The following is a 21523-nucleotide window of genomic DNA, read 5'->3' on the forward strand; positions in this document are numbered from 1 at the left end:
AGTAAATAATAATGTTATTTTTTCCTAGTTTTCTAGATGGTAAAATTAAGATCCAGAACAATGGACTTGCTTGAGATGATGTCACTAGCAGTAGTTAGAGGTCAGACCAGCCCTAGGTCATCCGGAATCTAGGTTGGCTCATTATCCACAGCATAGATTTTCTAGAGAGCTTTTGCATCATCTTGGCTCTCTCATAGCTTCAGACCAATCGCTCATCTATTTTTAGCAGGCAGACCCACTGGGGAAGAGAGAGGTTAACAAATGAAAGGAAAAGATATAAGGCACAAGGACGGAATCAATGTCAGAGGTGGGATAAAAGTTTAAAAAGAAAAGAAAAGGACCTAAAAGAGAAGTCGAGGATAACATTTAAGTAGATGAAATGCATTTTATTCCAATTGGCCTTTTTCATCCGTCTCCCTAATCCCACACCATAGTGCAATCCCTTTCTTGTCTGAATCTCCCTGGCATTTTGTTCATTCTTCCCTAATGACATTTATTAGATCCTGCCCTGCAGTAACATACAGTGACACTCCTGCCCTGACTAGCCCAACTACACGATTAACTCTTTGAAAACACAGTCAGTGTTTTGGACAAATTTGTTTCCACCCCAGAGTTTAATGTGTTCGTTGAATAAATGAACAAAGCAATATTCACAGAGGGAGGGGTGACAGCCCCTCCCTCTCCCCCCAAAAATGCCAAGCCCATTTTTATCTCCTATTTGTAGAGAAGTATTTGTTCCCCAAATTTGATTTTGAAAGGCTGAAGTTTTATCAAGCTGCTTAGGACATTAGCACAAAACATACAAATAAAAACTACCAACTTTGCTCTCCAGGAGCAAAAGAGCCCGTTACTTGTCTTGTGAATTGGTGTCTGGCATTGTAGCCTGCCTGGCTTTAGGGAGGGAAAGGAGGTACCCGTGGAAGTTTGGCCTTGGGGTTGACAGAGAGCTCTCCTGCTCAGATTGACACATGGTGGGAAAGGGACTAGACCTTAAAAACTGCCTTGGCCCAGCTCCTCATCTGCAGATAAAGAAACAGAGATCAAGGAGACTGTCTTGCCCAAGATCACAAAGCTAGATAGTGGCATAGCCTAGATCCAGTAATTTTCAAATAAAGTAGCGAACCAAGCAATGTATTAAAACCCTTCTGCAGAGACCCTAAGGTTAGAAACCTAGCATTTTAAATCATTAGCAAATGCTATAGTATTATGCATAGAAAATCAATGTGACAAAGTCAGGACTAAAACTTGAGGCTATATTATTTTTAAGATGTCATTTATTTATTTGTCAGAGAGAGAGAGAGAGAGAATGCACAAGCACGGGGAGGAGGAGAGGCAGAGGGAGCAGCAGGGAGCCGGATGTGGGACTGGAATTCAGGATTCTGGGTTCATGACCTGGGCTGAAGGCAGACTCTTAATCATCTGAGCCACCCAGGCGCCCGAGGCTGTTTTTGACACTGCTTGACGTTCAGTCTAAATGTTGAAGAAACTTCCAGTTTCTGAGTTCTGACTTGATGCTCAGAGGTGGGCAGGGAAGGACCCGAATTCCTCAATTCCATTTATACGTGTTGCCTAAAGGCACGCAGTGGACACACACTTTTCTTCTTGGAGGAGACAGCTCCCCAGTCCTTTTGGGCATTCTCACAGCCAGAGGGGAAGCTCCGCCGTCAGCTGATCTAGGAAGCCCAGCCAGCATTCCAGGCAACGCAGATCATTCCGGTTCCCGGTGAGAGTAAGGAACAAGGTACCTTCTCCGCTCAGGAAACAGGAATCCACACATCCTTTCTTTCCAATGCACCTTGATTAATTCATTAATGGGTTTTCAGGCAAGTTTTATTCAGGCACTTTGGGACAAGGCAGTGAGTCAGAGGTTGGCATTGAAACCAGAATAGAAGCGATAGTTCTCTCTGGGGATCTGACTCTGGGCTTTAAATTCCCAGATCACACAACTTCCTAATTGGAAAGAAATATTCTTAAACAAGAGCAGGGGTTTTGCCAGGATTGCCAGTGACTAATAAGGTCGGTCTAAGGACTGTCTGATGAAACAGAAGTTGGATTTACATGTCACAGTGAATTTTTAAAATATTTTCCCCCTGGAGGTTTACTGCTGAATATAAATAAAATATCTCTCCTTGGGCAATCCCACCCCAACTCCTGCACATATGCCTTCCTTAATTAAATTAACTTTGAAATGACATTCAAACAATGACTCCCGACCAAACGCCTTTGTTTTCTCCAAGATCTACCTTATAGACCAGCTGTTTTGACAAGGTTCATGTGTAAACTGATTGTTTCCCACACCCAGCCCACGCATTAATTGGACACAAGTTTTAACATCTTTACAGCGGGTATCGGGTGGCCCTCACATTGTATTCATTAAACCGTGTCCCAAATGCCCCGCACACTTAAAATACCAAACAATACAAATAATTTTTAAAAATTAAAAAAAATTATTTAGGGTGCTTAGGGAGGATCGGATAAATACAAAATTTAAATTTCATTTGTTGAAATTCACACAACTGAAGGCTCATTCCCGAGTTGAGGAGAGGATTTTTTTTTTTTAATTATTAATCTTTCAAAAATCTGGGATTCGCGTTTGTCATTACAGCTGCTCTTGGCTTAAATACATGAAGTCCGAAGCCCCGGCTCCCCTCCGAGGAGCGGGCGCGCAGGCGCGGGCACACACACGTGGACACACACACACACGCACACGCGCCCGCCCACACCACCTTCCTTGTGAATCGCCTGCGGGATTTATAGGCTTCGCCACCACGGATTACTGTCAGGTGCAGAAAGCAAGCCTTTGTCCTTGGGCATTCCCCCCCCCCACCCCCGGATTTGAAGGTTATTTACCGACCACGTGAGCGCTGGGCCGGGGGGTGGGTAGGGGGGCGCGGGTAAGGGTCGGGCCCGGGAAACAAAGGCTGGCGCAGCGCGGCCGGAGTGGCCCAGAGACGCTCCGCAGCTCCAGACACACAAGTGAAATTAGCCCAGACCTGCCTCCGACCCAGAGGCCCCTCCAAGAGAAATCCTGTCCAAGTCCCGGTAAAGGCGCCGGCGCTTCCTGAGCCGAGAGAGCTCTCAACCGGCGGGCCTGGCGGGGCCGGGTTCCTGGGCCGCCGGAGAGGAACGCGGCCCGGGCCGGTCGGGGCTGGGGGCGCCCCCTGGACAGGGCGCACGTTCCGGGTGTACCGGTGAGAGCGAGTCTACAGAGCCTTACAGCCGGCTCAGCAAATGAGAAACCGGGACACAGGCCCTCTTTGCCCCTGGGAGGAAGTACACACCCGTCCCCACGGGAGAGGCCACGCAGTGAGCCTGGGACTGCTGACCTCCCACCCCGAGTGCCTTGGCACCCCAGGGCCGCCACCCGGACGCCGCGGTCGGTGCGCAGTTGTGGCCCCTTTAGGGCCTGATCGGCGTGCCTGTGGCGTAAAATTTCGTAAAAAGTCGGTGTTCAAGTATGTAGCGCTTTTAAAGACAATTAAAATGAACCCGTTGCCAAAATAAATAAATAAATAAATAAATAAATAAAAAATCCAGGAACACAATATTAAATTCTAAATAGAGACCGGATCCTCGCGGTGCAGTGCTGAGCCATTTTGGAGTCCGAGGGAAAAGGAAAATCTCCCTACTTGACCCGGACACCGGCAGGTCTGCCGCGCAGCGGGAGGGGGGTGCGGGGGAGGGTGGGGGTAAGCGTCGGAAGTGGAGCCCCCCCCAACCCGAGGCCCCGTAGGGGAGTGGAAGGCGGGGGTGGGGCGCTCTGGGGGCCCGGAGGTGAGAACTCCAGGGAGCCGCTCTGCCCGCAACAAAGGCCCAGCGGAAGGCCGAGCTGGGGGCGCGAAGGACCCCGCGGCTTCGGCGGCCTTCGCTGCCGGGGTCGTGCTTCCCGGCGGGACCCGGAAAGGCAGGCTCGACTCCGCTGCCACCCGCGCCGCGAGCGAGTCCTGCAGCCTCCACCCCCCGGCTCCCCCTGCCCGGCGGTTAATTCTCACTAACAAGATTTGGCATGATGTCGGGCGAATAATTGTTGGCTTCTGCCGTGCCCCCACCGCGGCGCGCACAACCCCCTGCCAAAAGCGGCCTCTGGGAAATTAAATGCCTAAGTAAAACCGGGGGCGGGGAGAACGCTACACGACCTGGAAAGAGGGACGCACTCGCCCTCAGAACTTACTGAAACCTTCCCCCGTCAGTTTCTCAGGGTCTAGCTTCTCACCAAATGTAGACCCTAATTGTCATTTCCTGAGAAAACAATGCACGTGTATGCAAGATGAGGTGAGGACTTTTCCGAAAGCCGAAAACGTCGGGGTCCCCCCCCCCTACCGGGATTCAATAAACAGCTTTAGGAAGCGTGGACGGGAGTGGCACCCCTGCCTTCCTCCCTAGGAACAACATTCCGGCCAATAATGCCCGCCTCTGGGTCGTAAAGCAACAAACCCAACACCTCGCTATTACTGGGCTTCGGGGCAGGAGGGCTTTTCCCTTTCATCTTGGAAGCGGGGGCTCGCCCGCGTTCCTCGGGAAGCTCTAGGCGGATTTCATGGCTTCGGATGATAATCGATCACGCTAATGCAGAAGCTAACGTCTGCGGGGTCGCGTGCTCAAACGACCCGCCGGGCGGCGCGCACTCGGAAAGCCGGGGCCGAGGACGTCCCGCCGGCCGCGCCCGCTGGGCCGCGGGGCCACGGTTCCCTCTCCACTCCGGCGCGCGGTGGGAGACCCGCGAGGCTGCTAAAAGGGACGAGACCTCCCCACCGAGCCCCCGGTCTCCCGCTAGGCCGGCTTCCCGTCTGGCCGTGCTCCGCACGCCGAACCCGCGTGGCCGCGGCGGGGTGCGGTGGCGGCTCGGCGACCAGTGTCGGGCGGGCGGCGCGCCGCGGAGCCCGGGACCCGGCTGGCCGCGACCGCCGCCGCCGCCGCGCTCCATTCACAAAGTCCGGGCGCCGCCGCTTGCCTGCCGGTCGGAGGCCGCCTCCCTCTTCCTCTAGGTCTCGGTTTTATGAATGGGCCTGACGGCGAGCGCCGAGCGCCCTGTTTACTCCGCTCTTTGTGACGTCGCGTTCCCATGACTGGGCGCCAGCGGCCCTCACTCCATTCACGCGCGGGGAGGGGGCGGAGGAGGGGCCGGCGGGGCGGAGGGAGCCGGGACCAGGCGGGGAGCCGGCGCGGGAGGGCGGGGGGAGGGCGGGGGGAGGGCTCGAGGCCCGGGATGGCAAGAGGCGGGGCCTCGGGAGGTAGTAATGAATCTGCCCCCTCCCGGGGGAGAGCAGAAGAGCCTTAATTCATCTATAAGCCAAAGAGGAAACTCTGGCTGGGGCAGTGCGCGGAGCTCCGGCTGCTGGTGGGGATCGGCGGCCGGAACGGCAGCGCGGGCGGCGGCTTCGGCGGGAGCAGCACAACCGGCAAAATACAATAGAGGCAACAACAGAAGGGAGCCCGCGGTCCTCTCCCGTAAACACACTCAGCTCCGCCGCCGCCTCCCCCTCGGCACCGCGCGCGGTGCTGCCTGGCGCCCGAGGCCGCTCGGACTGCTATGTAACCGCGAGACGGCGGGAGCAAGGGGACCGGGGAGAAGAGGTCCGCCCGTGGGAGGCTGTGGGGGCCAAGTTTGCGGCCACTTCGGCACGCGCTTTCCTTAGCCCCCGCTTGCCCCTTCCTGCAGCCCGGCTGGCCCAGGGGTCCTTTGCCTCCTCGCGTGCCCGGCGACCATGGTGACGGTGGAGGAGCTGCGGGAGATGGACTGCAGCGTGCTCAAAAGGCTGATGAACAGGGAAGATAACGGCGGCGGCGCGGGCGGCAGCGGCGGCCACGGCGCCCTGGGGCTGCTGAGCGGCGGCAAGTGCCTGCTGCTGGACTGCAGACCGTTCCTGGCGCACAGCGCGGGCTACATCCGAGGCTCGGTCAACGTGCGCTGCAACACCATCGTGCGGCGGCGGGCCAAGGGCTCCGTGAGTCTGGAGCAGATCCTGCCCGCCGAGGAGGAGGTCCGCGCCCGCCTGCGCTCCGGCCTCTACTCGGCGGTCATCGTCTACGACGAGCGCAGCCCTCGCGCCGAGAGCCTCCGCGACGACAGCACCGTGTCGCTGGTCGTGCAGGCGCTGCGCCGCAACGCCGAGCGCACCGACATCTGCCTGCTCAAAGGTAAACTCGGGCGCCGGGGCGCGAGCGGGAGGGGAGGTTCAGCGGGACTGGGCGGCCTGCGTCTTAAGTGGGCCGGGGAAGAAGTGCCCGGAGGGATTCGTGGCCGTGAGGATCCCCGCGCACTCCTTTGTGCGCGCTGGTGTGCATGGGTTTGCAAGGTTTTTGTGCGTTTGTGTGCAAGTGCGAGCGCCTGAAGTCCCCAGAGACGGCGAGGGTGCGTTTCCTCTGTCACCTGCCGAGTCGGGAGTCTTCGGAGATTCTGCATTTATTTATACTTACTGACCGTCGGGCCTCTTAGGCGAAGGGACCCAACTGCGTTGCCCACCCAGAGTCCGTGTGTGTGTGTGTGGGGGGGGGGCTGCTCCCAGTGCCACTGTGCGGGCGGGACCAGGTCAGGCCTGTGGTCTTGGCGCGCCCGCGCCCTGCGCGGAGTCCCGAGAACCGAGAGGTGGGGAAGAGGGTGAAGGGTGAGCGCCGGAGCGGAGACGGCTCCGTGAATGCAGAAAGGCGGATCGGGTTGCGGACATTGTGCGGAGCGATCTGTGTCTCGTTCCCCGCTGCCCAACTCCGAGCTCCGCCTGGAAGGTGGCCAACTTCTCCCGCCTCGGGCTACACCCCAGCTCCGAGAGCGGGGGCCGGGAGGACTGAGTATTCGGGGAACGCGAGATGGGACGGTGCCCCTTCAACTGAGGCCGCGGAGAGGTACGACCTTTTGTTCAGAGCCGCTTCTCGACCATCTGTTGGCGGCGCGTGCTTGCTTTAAGCGGACCCTGGCGCAGCTCCTCGGGGACGGGAGTTCTTGTCAAATCGGGAAGTCGGAAACCCCCAAAGGACCGCGGGCTAAGTGATCGGAGGGACGGTGCGCCGACCGCACCTGCCCTGCCTAGTGGAGCCGCGGCCCTCGGCTGTCCCCGCGCGAGGGGGAGCGGGCAGGACCCGGTGTGGGTAGGGTCGCCCCCGCCGCGCTGCGCCCCTGCCTCCCACCGCCGCATTCCGCGCATTCTTTCGCCAGCGTCCGGTCACTGCCTCGGAACCCGTGAGACGTTTCAGACCCAGGCCTTCAAAGAGCCGCTCCGTTCCCTGCAGGCGCCCTTCGCCTCCTCCCTCCTTTCCTTTTCCCTCCGGACCTGCTCACCCGAGAGGAAGGGAGGTGGTGGCGGGGGAGGGGCGGAAACCTGTCCCCGCCGCCCTTTCCAAAAAGCACAACAACCCCGCTCAGTGCGGGCGAGCCGGGTTTGCCCCTGCCGAACAGCGGGGGGCTTTGTTCTCGGCAGTTGTTTCCTGGCCATTTGACCTGTCAGCTGCTGGGGAAATGCTGCTGTTGACCTTCGGTTGAACTACTAAGGCGATTTTGCTGATTTTTCTGTTTCCGCGAGGGCTGCCTTTTGCACCTCCGAGGGAGCCTAATCTTCCTCTCTTCTCCCCAAAGCGTTTTAAGAGAAAGTGCCGGGAAGGGGTTGCACCGGAAGGCCGGGCGCCTGGGACCCGGGGACCTCGCCTGCCTGGTGGCCGAGCAGTGCCCGGGAGCCCCCGGCGGACGCACGTCCAGCTTCCTCCCGCGCGGGTGTGGGCGGAGAGGCTGCGGAGCACGCCCGCCTTCCCCTACCCGCTGCTGGCGTTCGTGGCAACGGGGAGAGAAATTTCTCGGGGGCGATGGGCTCCTCGAGTGGCACGCGCTGCCCTGGACTCTCCCCCATGATTTAGAGCCCAAGCCTGCGCCTTCCTTCGCGGGCCTCTGAAGCCAGGGCGCTTCTGGAGGTCGTGCCGACCCACGTGGAGTCTGGGTGCGTTTTGTTTTGTTTTTCTTCCTGGAAGAAATCCGGAGGGGATCGCCCCGGAGCAGCAGCTCGGGGACCTTGGCCCCTGGACTAACGGGCGCGAGGACACCTAAGACCCGGGGCGGGAAGGCATATATTTAACGTTTCCTTCTCCGGCTCCTCCCTGCTCGAGCGGGGAGAACCCAGAGCCAGATCCGTTCGGACAGCCGGCCCGCGCACTCGCCGCTAGGCGCGAGGCTCAGGCTCAGGCTCAGGCTCCGGCTCGGGGTGAGACAGGAGCCTCTGGCTACAATGACAGTCCCCTCGTAGGACAGGAGCCTCCGGGTAAAATGACAGCCCCCTGGCTGTTGGCGAGGTCCCTGGCCAAAGGAAAAGGAGTCTTCTATGGGCTCTTTCCTCCCGAGGCTTGCACCGCTTCCTGTGGTCTGACCTGGTGTGTCCTACCAGGCTTCTCCAAGTCCACATCCTCGAGCGTCGAGGCCTGGGCAGCAGGTAGAAACAGCGCGTCTGCAGGAACAGGCCTGGGGAGGAGCCAGGAAAGGTTTCACTGTGTCTTCTAAGGAAAGGAACCTTTGGGAGCAGCCTCCTATAATTCGGAGGGGTGGGTGGTGGTGATGCAAAGGGCCTAGATCCCTAACGATGGCAGAACGTCTGTCTAACAGGGGGCATTTCTGGCTGCTTCTCCTACATGTGCTAAGGAGAGGAAGTCTCAACACCGTTCCTCTTCCTCTTCTTGGTCCTCTAAGCAAAAAGGCATCCCCATTGAGGTTAGAAGGACCCAGGAAGTGTCTGCTCTACCAGGGCTAGGAGAGGAAAGCAAGGCTCCTAAGTTCTGGCGGAGAAAATGTATGTTCATAGGAGGGCACTGCCGGGGCAGGGAACTAAAGGGAAGCGCTGGGGAAGGGGTGGGGAGATCATAAAGCCCTTTAGATTATCTTTAGTAGATGCCCCAATGGCTTAGGGCTTGGCTGGTTTGGTTCCCACTGGAGTTGCTCATTTTAGTTTTCATGTAATGGGACTCTGTGTAGGTCTCATTTCGTGAATATGGAGCAAAAGTGGGCAGATGTTAAGCCCGCGAAAGACCCCGAGTGTTGGTCTCTGAAAACCTGTAGTAGAATATTTCCAGAAGTACATTGTCCTTCCCAGCCAAAGGCTCTTTAATTCTCTGAGTAACTAACTAACTAACTAACTAAATAAGGGTCTTTCAAAATCTCAGTTTTCTCTTTCTGCCACTCACCACATGCAAGAATTCACAGTTAAGAGTAAATGTTACTCTTTCCATTTACTAATAGTATCCAAGTTTTGCTAAGAGCCATCACCTAAATACTACATTTTCTGGTCTTTTTGCTAGTAAAAGATTCTCATTGACCTAAACCTCTCTCCCTCCCTTTCTTTTTTCTTTTCTTTTCTTTTCTTTTCTCTTTTCTTTCCTTTCCTTTCCTTTTCTTTCCTTTCCTTTTCTCTTCTCTTCTCTTCTCTTCTTTTCTTTTCTTTTCTTTCTTTCTCCTCTAAGATTTCTTTATTTAAAATCCTGTAAAGCATTTTTAGGGAACGTTCAGAAATTTCAGTTTTGACATGTTTACTACAGTACACATCTCCTTTGAAGTCCTTTTCTCTTTCTTTCGTAAATCCTCAGATTGGGGTTATAAAGAACCCTGGTCATTAGAGAAAGACAAAGAAAGCATTTTCTTACCCTAATAGAGGGCATTCTTTGGCTTTCCTACTTCTCCATTAAGTCAGTCTCACGCAGAAGATTTTAGATATAAAAACACTATTTTACTTTTCTCCTGTCTAAAATTTACCACAGCTCATGACTTCTGCCTGTTTTTATTTGAGTTCTGATTTTAAAGTTGTCCCGGTATGTTTTGAGAAAGGACGATCAATTAGATAGTCCAGTTTCTTCCTCCAGGTTGGGACTCAAATATGCTTTAGTCCTATGGCCTGACCATACAGATGGTGACATGACACTTTCCAAAGGAAACAGCCAGAAAGGCCAGTGATGGAGTGGGGAGTGCTCAGCCAGCAGCCCTGCTCTCACTCTGTACCTGTCTTGTCTCTCGGTCCCCAGTTGCCCAGCCCATCCTACTCCCCCAGGTCAGTGGCATTAAACAGCAACACCCCAGGGGGGAGGGGGTATGAGTTTGCCCACCTCCTCCACCCAAAGAGAAATGGATTAGCTTTTCTTCCTAGGAACAGGACACAATGCCCATGACAGCCAAGGCTTGAGGGCATCAGAATTACACAAAATGGTAGGCCTTATAGACATTCTTTAACTTCTACTGCAGTCAAAGAATAACAACGAATGAAGCAATCTCACTGTTTTTTTGCATCATTTGAACTGGATGCTTCCAACGAACAAAAGTAACTAAAGACGAGGTGTAGGTACAAATTGAAAGTGAAAATTTGATCCTTACTAAGCCCATCACAGCTCCCTTGGGCTTGTCCTTGAGGCTCATAGGAGAGGTGGGCTGTACAGGATGGAGGGAGGGTGGCCTTTTTTTTTTTTTTTTTTTAAGATTTTATTTATTTATTTGAGACAGAGAGAGCGGATGGGCTGGGGAGAGGCAGAGGGAGAAGCAGACTAGTTGCTGAGCAGGGAGCCCGATGTGGGGCTCAATCCCAGGACCCCAGGATCATGACCTGAGCTGAGGTAGATGCTTCACCAACTGAGCCACCCAGGTGCCCCTAGAGTGGCCTTCTTAAGGAGCCAAGAAATTCCTTTAAAAAAATCAGAACATCTGAAACCAGGTAGCCAGTTTCCTAGCTGGGAGGCCGTTGCCGCCTGACCACGGCAGTTTTACAGGAAGAAAAGTTCACTCTCCAGCGGAAGGCAGCGGAAGCCCGCTTGCTGGACAGAGCAGATAGCCCAGAAGTTCTGGGAGGGACCGCAACCCAGACCCAGCTCCAATGCGTCATTGTCAGCCAGCTGGCGCAGGACCACGGGTCTGTGCCTGGGGTCCCAGCCTGAGCAGCTCACTTAGGCAAACGTTCAGCACTGCTCAGGATTTACACAGATGATTGTGGAGTTAACCCCCACATCAAGGGAAGTTATCAAAGTCAGAGGACCCCAGCCTTTCTCGCTGGGCATCAGCTGCCTTGTATTGATAAAATGTCCCAGGAGACCAAGCCCTTGTCTGTCTGGGAGCCTCGTCTGTGAACGGGTGACACTGTATTGAGAAGGTAGTGGAGAGAGTGACAGCCGTATTAAGATCCATGACCACTCTCACCATCAAATGACTGGCTTTCCCCACACAGACCCCACTAGAGATCCTGCTATGGTGATATGATCAGCACTACATCAGCCTGCCTTTTCTAGACACTTTGATGTCCTAGCCCTGCATGGACACGTGGCTAGTGGGCCGTTCTTTGCAGTAAGCTGTGACAGTTGTGTTACTGTGTGAGTGTGAGAAAAAGAGTGTGGAATTGAGCTATGGAGGTAGTTATTCCTCAGAAAAGTTGATTGGGGATGGGGTGGGGAGGAATTATATTCCTTTTCTTTCCTCTAGCCCCGCAAGTTTCAAAATTTAGATGAGAAAATGAGAGCTTTAAGACTAGAAAGTCTGTTATTGAGAACACGGGAAAAACGGGTCAAAATTACTCAGAGTATCTGTTATAGAATTACCTTCTGTTGGACACAGACGGAACAGGTGGAAAGTCCTTGGTGTATGTCTCATAAAATTGTATCTAGAAGCTCGAAAATCAGATTTTGGAGACACCTGCTGTCAGTTCGTAGTTTACAAATAAAGTGTGTGATATTTAAGATCACAAGAGTATTGGCACTTAGGGGCGCCTGGGTGGCTCACTTGGTTAAGTGGCTGCCTTTGGGTCGGGTCATGATCCCAGGGTCCTGGGATCGAGCCCTGCATCGGGCTCCCTGCTCAGCAGAGAGACTGCTGCTCCCTAGCCCTCTGCCTGACTCTCTGCCTACTTGTGATCTCTCTCTGTCAAATAAGTAAATAAAATCTTAAAAAAAAAAATATTGGCACTTAAAGATGATATGGTCTGAAATCCTGACATCATGACCCTGTAGGGATACAGACACACCTGAAACCAGAGTTCTGTAAAATTCTATACCCCCTTTAAATGGAATGCATTCTAGAGGTTTCTATTCTGTTATATCGCATTAAATAAAATGTGCTGATCATGACTTCTAAGTGACAACCTGTAGTTTGAAAAGCCCTGGCAAGAAGCAGAGTTTGGTGAAATGTCAAGAGTGTCCTGTTCAGATCCTTTCTGGTTTTGCCTGAAAATTCTGTGTCTTCAACAGGGTGAATCCAGCAGTCTGTGGCTCCCCCAAGAGAAGGACCACCAGGAAGGCAGAGATGGGGACACAGCAGGGTGGGCTTCTGGTGGCCAGACTAGCAGATGGCTTTGAGACCAATGGGCTGAACGTTGTCCCTCCCCTTACTTGGGGGTCTCCCTGAACCGCAGTTTTCTTTTCTGTGACATCAGGGCCAGTCACCTCAAGGGTTGCTGGTTGGACCCATGTTTGGGAAGAGCCTGGCACATAGTAAGCCTTTCCCCTAAACAGTGGCTATCATTTTTACTAACATGGTGCTGATGGCCATAGAGGACGGATACTCTCGTGGGGTGCGGGCGTGAGTGTTTTCCTAACTCGCAGGCTTCTGCCCCAGCACCCTGCGTGCCCATCATTGTGTGTTCTCATCGGACTGGTCCTGGACCAGTGCAGCTCATCAGCCTGCAAGAAGGACCTCCTTTGGTGCTGCTCCTTGTAATGGATCCTCCAAAACTAGCAAGAGCTCAGGAGGGAAAAACCCTCTCATTGCTGCCCCTGCCCTGGGATGCTCCAGTCCCTTGGGCTAATCTGCTTTCTCACTCGGTTCCTTTCTGCCTGTTCTTTAAAGATCTGACAGCGAATTGATTTCAGTCGTAATGTTTCTGCCCCATGCTAATGCTGTCTTCTCCCACACTCTCTGTACTGTTAGGAGAGGTCTGGGGGTGGGGGTGCGCAGATGACAAATGGCCCCCCTCAAGCCTGGTCTGGCCCCCAGGTCACCTCTGTCCTGCCCAGTTGCCTGCCCCCTGCCCACCATGGCCCCGGCGTCCTCTGTCCTTTGCTGCTCTGAGGAGCCACCCAGAGCCAGTGGACGTCCCCGATGGGGAAAGGTCCTGGACAGTGCAGTGCTTGTCCTTCTACCGTCCGATGACCAGATCTCAGGGCTGTGAGTGGAAAAAAACTGGTAAAGCCTAGGAGGAGAAGGCTGTCCAAAGTCTGGGAAGTCGCCAATACTGCTGGGTTCCCTCTTTGGTGCCAAAAAAGGAAGCCTTCATTATGCGTCTCCCCGAGGTCAGGCGCAGAGCACTGGCTGTCCCAAGTGGTCTTCGAGGGACGCCGCCGGGCCCCGAAGGTTCATCACATTTTACAGATGAGGGAGAGACTCAGAGAGGTTGCATGACAGCCCTAGGCTGCACAGCTGATGATTTCTTGGGTTGGAATGGAACCCAGACCTGTGAGTCTGAAGGAGAATCCGCATGGTTCCCTGCCCATACCTAACTCAGCCATGGGAAAAACATCGCGTCAATCATTCTGAGGCCCCTCCCACTTTCCCTGCCCCTGGAACGGGTGGGTGGTCTTAGGACCTCTGTGACCTTGCCGCCTGGCCCTTGGCCCCCTGGACTCCCCTGATCACTTGCCGGTGGGCACTGCTCCTCTACGTGTCTGGGTGATGAGTTTATGGAGGGCACTGCCCAGGCCTTACATTTCTTTGAAACAAACAAATGTATTTGGATAGCTCAAATTACGTACTATAAACACAGAGAGTCGTTTACTTAAAAATCTTCAAATCCTGCAGAATTGTCTGGAGTAACAAGTAATGTCTTTGTACATGTGTGTTCACGCATGGTTTGTTGACTGATCCGTTTCCCCTTCCGTCCTTCTAAGGGGGGAGACTGGAGGAAGTTTCCCGAGTCCTGTGTTGGGGCTGCAGCTAAAGACATTTGCTGTCTCTTCCCCCATCCTCTCTTCTCAGCATTTGGGACAGCCGGGTTTGTAGCCTTATCAGGAAAAAGGGGTGCTGACGGGTAGGAGGGGTGCCCCTGAGCTGAGATGCCCAGGAGGGCCACTGACATGCCTGATACTGCCAGTCCTGGCCCCTTGAGCGGGTTTTCCATCCGGGGAGGCTGGTCATTGTGACTCAGCAGCAGCCAGGCGGATGACCAGGGAGGCAGCCGTTTCTATCCCAAGGGAGGGCATGGAGGGGGAATGCAGGAGACTGGGGCTCAGAGGAAAAAATGCCTACCGTGTTTCTGGAAGCCTCACGATGCAGTGAAGAACAATTTCCCTGCCTCCGCCAAGCAGTGTTTTCTGGGGGCGGGGGAGTGGGATTTGGGCAAGTCATTGACTCACCATCACATGTCTGCCTGTTGGAAGGTTCCCACGAATGGTTCCAGGCCACACTGGCCCCACACTGCTTACACCCAGACGTTTAGCTGTTACCTATGTGACTGTTGGGTGAACGGGTCGGTGAGAGGGGTTGTTCCACAACGTGCAGGCCCTACTGAATTGACTTATGATCCACCGTGGGTCCTCCAGAAACTGCAAAATAAAAAATATGGACAGGGCCAAACGCAGACAGTAGACGCTGTGTTGCTCACCAAGCCATGTCCCATAGCTCCCAAGTGAAATCAGATCCTGGTCAGGCGTTTGTCTCCTCCTGGTGTCTCCCTGCCCCTCTGCCTACCTACATCTCTGCCCACCCCCAGCCAGCCTGCACTCTTTTGCTCGCCCCTAACACTATTGCAGAGAAATTGGCCCTTTATCTCTTTTTGCTTAAAAGACCTCCCTTGCCCGGAAGACAGATAACCATTCCAAAGCTTAGCAGCTCTCAGGGCAGGAAATCCTGCCTTGCCCCAAACCTGCATGTAGCAAGAGGGATTTATATTTAAGCCTGTTTCCTCTTATTTTGGCCCCTTGTTGATGGAACAGCTGTTCGTGCGGCCGGGCGATTGGCATCTGTTCTGTTGCTGAGATCCAGAGGGGCTGGTGCCAGGGTAATTTTTTTTTTTCCTTCTCTCCCATATTCGAGAACTGCTCCAAAGGAAGAGCTGGAGTTGGGGGGATGACAGACATCATTATAGGTCCTGGGGCTTGGCACCTCCGTGTTCATGGAAACCCACAGTGGCCATCCTGTCTTCCGTGCTGTGTCATCACCCTAAGGAGCTGCTGTGGAAGGTCCCTTCTGGCATGCTCCCCCGCACGTCCTCCTTTCTGCATCTGCATCCCGAATCGAAGTCTTGTTCCGAGAACTTTCCTTCCAGCCTTCAGGAAGAAGCCGGACCAAAGGGGGCTCTCTGTAGGCTCCATAGCCATTATCTCTGGGCCCACAGCGCCACCTGGTGGCCAGTGTAGATCCAGCCGGCCCCAGCTTCCGAGCCCTTCTCCGTCTAGGGGTAGGATTCAAGTACTTGCTAGTTTTCTGCTGGCTTAGTGACCCTATTAACCAGAACATGTTTCTCTTTCATAGGTGGCTATGAGAGGTTTTCCTCCGAGTACCCAGAATTCTGTTCCAAAACCAAGGCCCTGGCAGCCCTCCCACCTGCTGTGCCCCCTAGCACCGCCGAATCCCTGGACGTGGGCTGCAGCTCCTGCGGAACCCCGCTGCACGACCAGGTAGACTCAGGGCCCGCGAGGGAGGGGCAACTTGGGGGCAAGGGGGCTTGTTTCCAGGTTGCGGCTTTTCAGGGGTTGGGGATGCAGGGCCTCCGTTTGGGGAGAAGGTAGTGAACCCTGAGTGCTGGGGTGGGTGTTAGGGAGGGTGCATTTGTTCCTGGGAATTCTTCCCCTTCCCTCTTCTTAGCCTCACTCGGAAAAAGACAAAGACGTAACTTTCCGACTTAGCCTCTGAAGTTACGTTCAGGCGGGGGAGGATTGCTGAAATCAGAAGTGTGGGACGTGCTACAGAGAAGCCAAGAGAGCACCTTCTTTGAAGGCGCGCCCAGGGACCTGAGCCAGCGCCCCCCCCCCCCACCCCCGCCCCATGTACAGCCCACTGTAAATGCCAAGTGGACATAAATGGTCGGCTCTTCCTCCCCTAAGGAAACCAGCTTAAGCTGCCATATTCCTTATGAGCCGACTCCTTCTAGGCCTTCGGTTTAGATGGACAGGGGTGAATTTATGGGGTCCAGCAACTCTGCTCCCAGATCCCAGATCTTTTGAATTGATGTGACTCAGAAAATGTCACGAATTTAAGCCGATGTTACCTCATACTGCCAAGATCCCTCCTTTTGTCTGTGAGGCTGGTAACACCTGTTTTTAGTGTGCCACCTGGAGATGTATCTGACCCAAGAGGTCCCCACATCACACACCAGATAGCCTGGCCATTAGTAGGTATAGATGAATGTCGCCAACGGTGTGGCAAGGCCAGCATGGCGTCTCGTATCCAGGCAGAGGCGGGCGACTGGAACCGGTGGGTGGGGCCCACCAGGCTTTACCATCCCAGCTTCTCAGCTCACAGCAGAGTCGAGTGGAAAGGCTAGAGAAGCCCCCTGTTCTGTCATTTGCCGGGAGCCCCAGCAGGTGTCAGGGGAAGGCTAGGAGGGCCGCGTCCCCCGGCGTTCTCCCCAGGGCTTGTGAAAGCCCGCCTCGGACAGGCTCCCTCTCCCGGTCCCCGTACCCCTTTTCCTGACTGCCTTCTACTCACCATGCCCGGGGGGCCTTTGCTTCCCCTTTCTGGTGCAGGGGGGTCCTGTGGAGATCCTTCCCTTCCTCTACCTCGGCAGTGCCTACCACGCTGCCCGGAGGGACATGTTGGACGCCCTGGGGATCACGGCCCTGCTGAATGTCTCCTCTGACTGCCCGAACCACTTTGAAGGACACTACCAGTACAAGTGCATCCCGGTGGAGGACAACCACAAGGCAGACATCAGCTCCTGGTTCATGGAGGCCATCGAGTACATCGGTAGGTGGGCGCTGGGGTGCACGCCCAGGCGGGGGGCTGGGACAGAGCCACGAGTCCTTCCTGCTGAAGGAGGGACTCAGGCAGCGCTGTCTCCAGGGCATACGATTTCTCCTCTGCCTCTAAGGGAGGCCGGCCCCCTGGATGCTGTGTTGAGGGAGGAGAATAGGAAGACGGACTCCCACTCCTCTGCTCTTAGCCTAGCCAGCCAGCAACTTCTTCCTTGGCCATCTCCAGATGTCTAGATGATAAGGCTTTGGGGATTGGGGAGGAAGACAAATAAAGAGAGAATGGGGGCCATTGTTTTTGTTCCTGCAAATGGGAAATCCTTGAGGTACCTTGGGATTTCCCCAGCTTGAACCCGGGTTTTTTCCTAAGCTTAGTGCATTTGTTTGGTGAAGTCTCAACAATAGGAATCCTAGAGTCCCTTGCAGTGGGCTTCTCGAAGGAGAATTTAGGACTTATTCCTCGAATGGGAGTGCCCCTCCCTCAATACTCCTCAGACGCCCCCCCCCGCCCCCCTGCCCAGCGAGGCCAGCCTGCACCTGCGCGCACCTGCCCGCACCTGCCGCCGGGCGACCCCGGGGCGGGCGCGCGCAGGGCACTGACGGCGCGGCGCTCTCTGCCCCAGATGCGGTGAAGGACTGCCGCGGCCGCGTGCTGGTGCACTGCCAGGCGGGCATCTCGCGCTCGGCCACCATCTGCCTGGCCTACCTGATGATGAAGAAGCGGGTGCGGCTGGAGGAAGCCTTCGAGTTCGTCAAGCAGCGGCGGAGCATCATCTCGCCCAACTTCAGCTTCATGGGGCAGCTGCTGCAGTTTGAGTCGCAGGTGCTGGCCACGTCGTGCGCCGTGGAGGCCGCCAGCCCCTCGGGGCCCCTGCGGGAGCGGGGCAAGGCCACCCCCACGCCCACGTCGCAGTTCGTCTTCAGCTTCCCGGTGTCGGTGGGCGTGCACGCGGCCCCCAGCAGCCTGCCCTACCTGCACAGCCCCATCACCACCTCCCCCAGCTGCTAGGGCCGCGGGGAGCCCCGACCCGACCCCCGCCGCCGGCTCTCCGCGGGGCTGGCGGGGACTGTTGGCGCGAGAGCCCGGCCGCCAGGCCCCCCCACCCCGTGCCCTCCTGCGGGGCCAGCTAGAATGGCAATAAGGACTTCGAATCCACCTTACGAGCCCACAACACACTCCAGCCTAGAGCAATAACGGCTGCCTCCGCGGGCAGGGAAGACCTCGGTTTGGTTTGTGCGTCCGTGTTACTTTTCAGATAGGAATTTCTTACCTCATTTTTTTAAGCAGTAAGGCTTGAAGTTATGAAACCCACAGATCCTGGCAAAACGTGCCCACCCGGTTTTATTGAGGGGGGGGAGGGGGCGCGGGGGTGGGGAAGGGACAAAAAGAAAACAAGTTTGCCAGAAGTGCCTGGTTCTGCGTGCTTCCTTCTCTTTTGTTCTTGTAACGGGTTTTGGTCGCGGTTCTGTTTTTTAAAGAAATCTTACAGGAGATGATTTTCCTTGTGAAGTCACCAACAGGTGGATAATGATGCTTAATAATAAATAAAAGTATTTATTAAGAAGTTCCTCAGAGTATGTAAGTGCAAGGAGCCTAGGGATGATGGTGAGTTTAGGATGTATTTATGTCCTGCCCAGGTCAAGGCAGTTAGGAGCCAGAGGGTATCTCCCAGGTCCCGACCAGGTAGGGGGAGGGTCAGTGGGCACTGGTTGCCACTGAGAAGCAGGCAGAGTGGGGTGGCAGGAGGAAGAAAGGAAGGACCTGCTTTCTGACTTCTTTGAAGCTGGTTCCTAGGCACGGGGGACACGAAAGCAGCTCTAGGTCCCAGTGACACAGCTTTTTCTTGAGATCAGTGATGTGATTTGGCGATGGGAGCCTCTTCTCACAGACCTGCCGGAAAGCTCGTCTACGCTGTGGGATAGGTGCTGTGTGGTAAAAGGTGCTTCTGGAAAATTCGGTGCAGCTGAGATTGTCCTACATGGAGCGAGGCCCTTGGGGCAAGCAGCTTACTGGAGATGAACCGGACGGGAATCCTCTGGTGATTGGAAGCACCGTCTTGTCTTCTGCACACTTCGGTATTTGTAATGTTAGAGGGAAGTACAGCAGTTCTTGCCTTCTAGAAATTCCTGGTGTAGCTGAGTATTTTTCAAGGCCCTTCCTTGAATAAGAAGAGGGTTTTGGATACCATGTTTCCCGTCTAGAACGGAAGACGGTGTGAGTGAGGAACTGGCTAGACCCTTCGCTTGGGAGCTGGCTGCTGGGCTGCTTTCCTGGGCACCCTGGGCCTTGCTCCCATTTTGGAATCCTTCTTGGGTTAATGCCATTTTAAGGGGCCTTTCCAAATGGAGATAAGGCTCTTGGAGAAGGATGTTTGATGCGGACTGGGCTTGGGGGGAGGGAGGAGGGAAGCTACATGTTACTTCATTTGTGGTAGTGTGGAACAGTGTTGTTACAGAGTGCCGCCTAGAGGTATTTGCAGACTTGTCTAGAAATGAGAGCATGTTTGTTTTGGGGGGGTTTTTTGTTTTTGGTGTTTTTTGTTTTGTTTTTTGGTGTTTTTTTGTTTGTTTGTTTGTTTTAGCCCCTTGTGAGTCTAGATCTAAATGAACATTCTTGCTCATCCATAAATAACTTCAAGCCTCGATGTCAGAATCATGTTGGAATGCTCTTTCTCACCCTGGCATCCCAGACAGGACCAGGTTCCTTGCATTTCCTTCCATAAACATGAACCTGTGTTGGCATCACTCATCCTGCCTTTGTCAAGCCCTGTCTTTGGGTGAGGCCAGAGTTCCCGCTTCCTGTTTTTAGAAAAGCCAGAGGCCCCCTCCATCCCTGGGAGCTGCTTGGCTGAATAGGTAGGGGAGAGGTGAGGGGTTGAGGTTCCCGGACAATGGACCTATTTAGAGATGGCGCGGTTGGCCGTTCCCACTTTTTTCTTGATTCCTAGAAGTTGCTCTTTGTTTTGTGATGAGTGAGGTCGAGCAGTTCTGCAGCTGCGAGAGCTCTGGGTTCCAACAGCAGACAGACCTGGGGGGCGGGGGGGGCCTGTGGCGGGGGGAGGGCAGCCAGCCTGAAACAGGCTCGCTTTCTACAGAACAAGTGTACAGTTGCCAAAACCTGTGTGTCGTGCTTTCCCAGACTGGATTCCAACCACGCGGACAGTCGGAGCTCAGGACCAGCCCCAGACATGTCTTTCCCCCGCTTTCCAATTCAAGTTTCCTGTCACCGTGTCAGACTATTTATAAAGCCATTTTCTTTGTACTCGGTAACAGCCTGAGTCCCAGAACTCTCAGAGATAAAATAGAAAATTAGCTTGATCGGAAGAGGGGATTTTTTTTTTTTTTTTGGAGGGTCATAATTATGCCATCAAGAAGCCTCTTTGATGACTCGAAATAACTCTGTAATGAAGACACCACTACAGGGTCAGCTCGAATGGCCAGGTGGATTTCAACTGGCATCTCTCCCATGGAGTCTTTTCTGGTGATGCAAAAGTCCTGTAACGGCCAGAAAACATTGCCACTTGCCCTGATCCTGTCAGCGGTGCTGTTGGCTACCTTGGATCTTCTCTAGAGACCAAGGAATGCAGTCGGCTCCCTCCTGGAATTCTGTGGGACGCAGGGATGTTTGTGGAGCACTGAGGGTAATGGACTTGACTTTGCCATGGAGAAGTATTAGGCTTAAGCTGCCGTGAATGGTGCCTGAGCACTCGCAGCTTTCGTCCTTTCCTCCTGAGGCCGTTTTGCCAGGTGCTCGTTCCATCTGGATTCCAGAGTTTTCAACGAGGTTGAGAAGCCATGAGAGAAATTCTAAGAGTCTGGGAAAGTGGGCAGAAGGGAGGTAGGATGGTCAATTCGGATGGGAGTTAGCTGCCAAGCCCGTTGTATTAAAGCAGTGGTTCACCTTGGCTGTCCATTGGCGTTAACTGGGGACTTTTGAAAACCTTGCTACTAGGCTATCCCAGGGCAACAAAACCAGGATTTCTGGAGCTGGAACCCAGGCATCCGTATGTTCCAAAGCTCCCCTGGTGCTTTCCATGTGCAGCCAAGGTGGGAAAAACCGCCTTGCTCTCTGGAGGGCGAGGTGCTGCTGGAGGGGGGTCTTAATGACACAGAGCTCACTGGTCTCGGAAACCACAGCTAGGGGTTTGTCATTGGCTTGGCAGGTTCCTTCTGCCCATCCCAGCCCGGCAGAGGGACAAGATCGTTTCTCTCAGGAGCTCAAGGAGCAGGTGACCTTGAATGGCAGCTGATGTATGGAACATTGTTAGGGACCTGAATACAGTGTCTGGATGCTGGGGTTGCTCCTTAAATGCTCCTTGTCTAGCAAGGAAGATAATGGGGCTTATTCGTGAAGATGCCCTTGTCCCCCAGGAGCACCTTGCCTGTCCTCAGAGCTCAGGAGTCAGATGAGGGAGAGGCTTCTTCAAGACAGAGCGATGCAATACTTGTAACTTTTGTAAATAGCCCCGTCTTTCAGAGTGATGTCATTTCTACATTTGATAATGCTTGTACTTCTGTAGGATGTATATAGTTTAGGGGGTTATTTTTTGTTTGGTTTCGTTTTTTAGAAGAGTCAACATGTCTTTTTATTTATTGCCTGACAAAGATCATTTGAAGAAAAATAAATACATTTTCAACCATGTCTGGCCTGGTTTATCCTTTCCTTGGAAACGGCACTGCTGTG

The 21523-nt window shown here is 54.3% G+C and overlaps 1 protein-coding gene across 1 annotated transcript; it reads left to right on the plus strand.

Moving 5' to 3' along the window:
* Positions 1 to 5371: 5371 nt before the first annotated feature.
* Positions 5372 to 19383, plus strand: DUSP4 (dual specificity phosphatase 4). Its single transcript, XM_032869966.1, has 4 exons — positions 5372 to 6138; positions 15401 to 15546; positions 16615 to 16834; positions 17463 to 19383. The coding sequence occupies exons 1-4, from the start codon at positions 5706 to 5708 to the stop codon at positions 17846 to 17848; spliced, it is 1185 nt and encodes a 394-aa protein (XP_032725857.1). The 5' UTR covers positions 5372 to 5705; the 3' UTR covers positions 17849 to 19383.
* The last annotated feature ends 2140 nt before the right edge of the window (positions 19384 to 21523 follow it).

This window comes from Lontra canadensis, unplaced genomic scaffold (genome assembly GCF_010015895.1).
Source record: "Lontra canadensis isolate GAN:19392208 unplaced genomic scaffold, GSC_riverotter_1.0 scaffold39, whole genome shotgun sequence".
NCBI classification, from domain to species: Eukaryota; Metazoa; Chordata; class Mammalia; order Carnivora; family Mustelidae; genus Lontra; species Lontra canadensis.

What these genes read in the sequence shown, in the direction of transcription:
- DUSP4 (XM_032869966.1), top strand. Translation starts at nt 5,706, where the DNA reads ATGGTGACGGTGGAGGAGCTGCGGGAGATGGACTGCAGCGTGCTCAAA. An exon ending in CGACATCTGCCTGCTCAAAG is followed by an intron (nt 6,139 to 15,400) that starts GTAAACTCGGGC and finishes TCTCTTTCATAG; the next exon opens with GTGGCTATGAGAGGTTTTCC. An exon ending in GAACCCCGCTGCACGACCAG is followed by an intron (nt 15,547 to 16,614) that starts GTAGACTCAGGG and finishes TTTCTGGTGCAG; the next exon opens with GGGGGTCCTGTGGAGATCCT.